At 39.4% G+C, this 2,828-nt stretch overlaps 1 protein-coding gene across 1 annotated transcript in view; it reads left to right on the forward strand.

Annotated features, from left to right (window-relative positions):
- Positions 1–2,828, forward strand: part of LOC107588686 (rho-associated protein kinase 2-like) — a 68,001-nt gene that overhangs the window by 47,821 nt on the left and 17,352 nt on the right. The window contains exons 15-20 of the mRNA XM_016276897.1: positions 309–437; positions 517–744; positions 1,532–1,807; positions 1,885–1,968; positions 2,234–2,393; positions 2,649–2,809. Of these exons, the coding sequence (XP_016132383.1) occupies positions 309–437; positions 517–744; positions 1,532–1,807; positions 1,885–1,968; positions 2,234–2,393; positions 2,649–2,809 (1,038 nt within the window). The remainder of the gene's footprint in view (positions 1–308; positions 438–516; positions 745–1,531; positions 1,808–1,884; positions 1,969–2,233; positions 2,394–2,648; positions 2,810–2,828) is intronic.

Genomic DNA, 2,828 nt, shown 5'->3' on the forward strand with positions numbered 1-2,828 from the left:
TTTTTTAATAAGGCAACAACATATGATAGATACGATAGGACAAAACAAATACAGTGCAGCACGAACTGTTTTTATACAGTCTATGAGCACGAATCGCTTACAGTGTGCGCATCCGGTGTGCAGAATGATGTGCTTGAAGGAACATGGCGTCATTCTGCACACCGGCTGCGCACATTGTAAGCGTTTCGTGTTAAAACTGCAAAGCACAAAGGGAAGAGAAATTGATGCGTAGTGTATTAATCCCTAGTTAGGTAATTTATATATTTAAGAGATTTATACTATATTAAATTGCTTTATTTTCCACTCAGCTCCAGAAGAAACTTCACTCTCTAGAAGAGCAGCTCAACAATGAAATGCAGGCCAAAGATGAGCTGGAGCAAAAATACAGAAGCAACTGTAGCCGCCTAGAGAAGATCACCAAAGAGCTTGATGAAGAAGTGAGTGGGTGTTTCATCTCTGAGATCTCAGCAATTTGTATGCAGGAATATGCAGTAATCTTACCACTTATGTTTATAGATAAATAGCAGAAAAGGTTTGGAGATGACTCTGAGACAGTTGGAGAGAGAGAAAGCTCTCCTACAGCACAAGAGCGTAGAGAGTCACCGCAGGGCAGAGAGTGAAGCCGACCGCAAACGCTGCCTGGAGAACGAAGTGAACAGTCTGAGGGATCAGCTGGATGAAATGAAGAAGAAAAAACAGAACTCGCACATCTCCAATGAGAAGAACATCCACCTGCAGAAACAGGTTTGTGGGTTAGAGAAAAACACACACACATACATATACATATACATATATAGCTGTTCAAACAATTGGGGGTCAGTAAGTTTTCTTTTTTTAAGAAATTAATGCTTTTATTCAGCAAGGATGCATTAAATTGATCAAAAGTGCCTGTAAAGACAATTATAACGTGATATTAAAAATATTTAAAAATGGTATTTGAACTTTCTGTTCACATAGAATCCTGAAAAAACTGAATGATGATGTGACACTGAAGACTGGAATAATGGAAGCTGAAATTTTAGCTTTGCCATCCCAGGAATAATTTACATTTTAAAATACAGAAGACAGTTATTTAAATATTAAAATAGAAAAGTTATTTTAAATTGTAATCATTTTTCACTATTACTGTTTTTACTGTATTTTTGATCAAATAAATCCAGCCTGGGTGAGTAAAAGAGACTTACAACCCCAAATGTTTAAACTGTAATTAATATATGTATAATAAATAAGTGTATTATGTAATAAATATTTAAATATTTATTTATCATTTGTATTTTTTTAATGGTTTGAAAATTAAACATTTATGTGAATATTTTATACTTGTGACATTTTGTCACATAGTCTTAAGTCAGATTAATACAGCATCTGTTAAAAGCATCATTCAGTTACTTAAAAGTAGAGTTCCCAGAAATTCAGTCTTCCTGGAGCAACACGTGGCTATGTGTTTTTCTCATGTGTGATCAAGTAACAGAGTGATCCTTGAAACAGTGTCATGTCCCCATTATAAACTCTCTCTTTCTCTCTCCGGCAGTTGGATGAGGCAAATGCGTTACTGCGGGCAGAATCTGATGCTGCTGCACGACTGCGTAAATCTCAAACAGAGAGCTCAAAACAGCTGCAGCAGCTGGAGGCTCACGTGAGAGAACTGCAGGACAAATGCTGCATGCTAGAGAACAACAAGCTCACGCTAGAGAGGGAGAACATCTGCCTGCAGGCTGCGCTGGACACAGAGAAACGAGAGCAAACCCAGGGCTCTGAGACTATCTCTGATCTACAGGGTAAGTGCATATCCTCCGTTTTGAATGTGTGTGTTCATTTCACACTTAACAATATTCATCGTGTAAGGTGGAGAACAGGCGTCATGCGTATAGACCAAACCTCCACGAAGTGAAACAGGTGAGACAGGCACTATCTAAAGCTGAGACGGAGAAGAGGCAACTTCAGGAGAAGCTTACAGACCTGGAAAAGGTAAACAAGTAATTCTCATTTCCCTCCCTCCCTTGTTGAGACAGTTGTGACATCATTATAGGCTACTGTTGTGGATTCAGACGTCATTAATGCCTTCCTCGCACAGTGTTGATCATTCCCAGCATTCCCTGCTGAAATAATGTTGTACACAAATGGCTATTAGAAAGCTACAGACTTAATTTACTGGGGTTTACTCACTGTTAATTGCATTTTTTGTCCAACCGCTCTTCTAATGTCCCTCCCCCTCGTTTTATGCACCCAATAGGAGAAGAGCAATGACCAGATTGACATGACCTATAAGCTGAAGATGTTGCAGCAGGGTTTGGAGCAGGAGGAGGCGGCACACAAGGCCACAAAAGCTCGACTTGCTGACAAGAACAAAATCAGCGAGTCCATCGAAGGAGCAAAATCTGAGGCTGTGAAGGGTATGAGAGTTTAAAGAGATTAAAGATCCATTGAAATTAACTTTTTTGTTTATTTCCATATTTCCTATTAAAACAGGAAGCTTGACAGTTTAAAGTTTACGTGGAGAATATAGTGTTTTAGGTTTAGAGTCGGTGGTTTAGTCAAGAGCTACATTCAAGGAGATTTGATTGAGAAATTGCTGGTTTTCTAAAACATTTAACAAAGATTTTATGGCTGGTTAACATGTCTGTCTGTGTGTGTGTGTGTTCACCTAGAGCTGGAACAGAAGCTGCAGGAGGAGCGTTCCTCTAAACTGCGTGTGGAGAACAGGGTGTTAGAACTGGAGAAGAAGAACTCCATGCTTGACTGCGACTATAAACAGTCACTGCAGAAACTAGAGGAACTGCGACGACGCAAGGAGAGACTCACAGAAGAGGTGCGTGGAGGATATAAAT

Source organism: Sinocyclocheilus grahami, unplaced genomic scaffold (genome assembly GCF_001515645.1).
Source record: "Sinocyclocheilus grahami isolate Dianchi unplaced genomic scaffold, SAMN03320097.WGS_v1.1 scaffold106.1, whole genome shotgun sequence".
In the NCBI taxonomy this organism is placed as follows: Eukaryota; Metazoa; Chordata; class Actinopteri; order Cypriniformes; family Cyprinidae; genus Sinocyclocheilus; species Sinocyclocheilus grahami.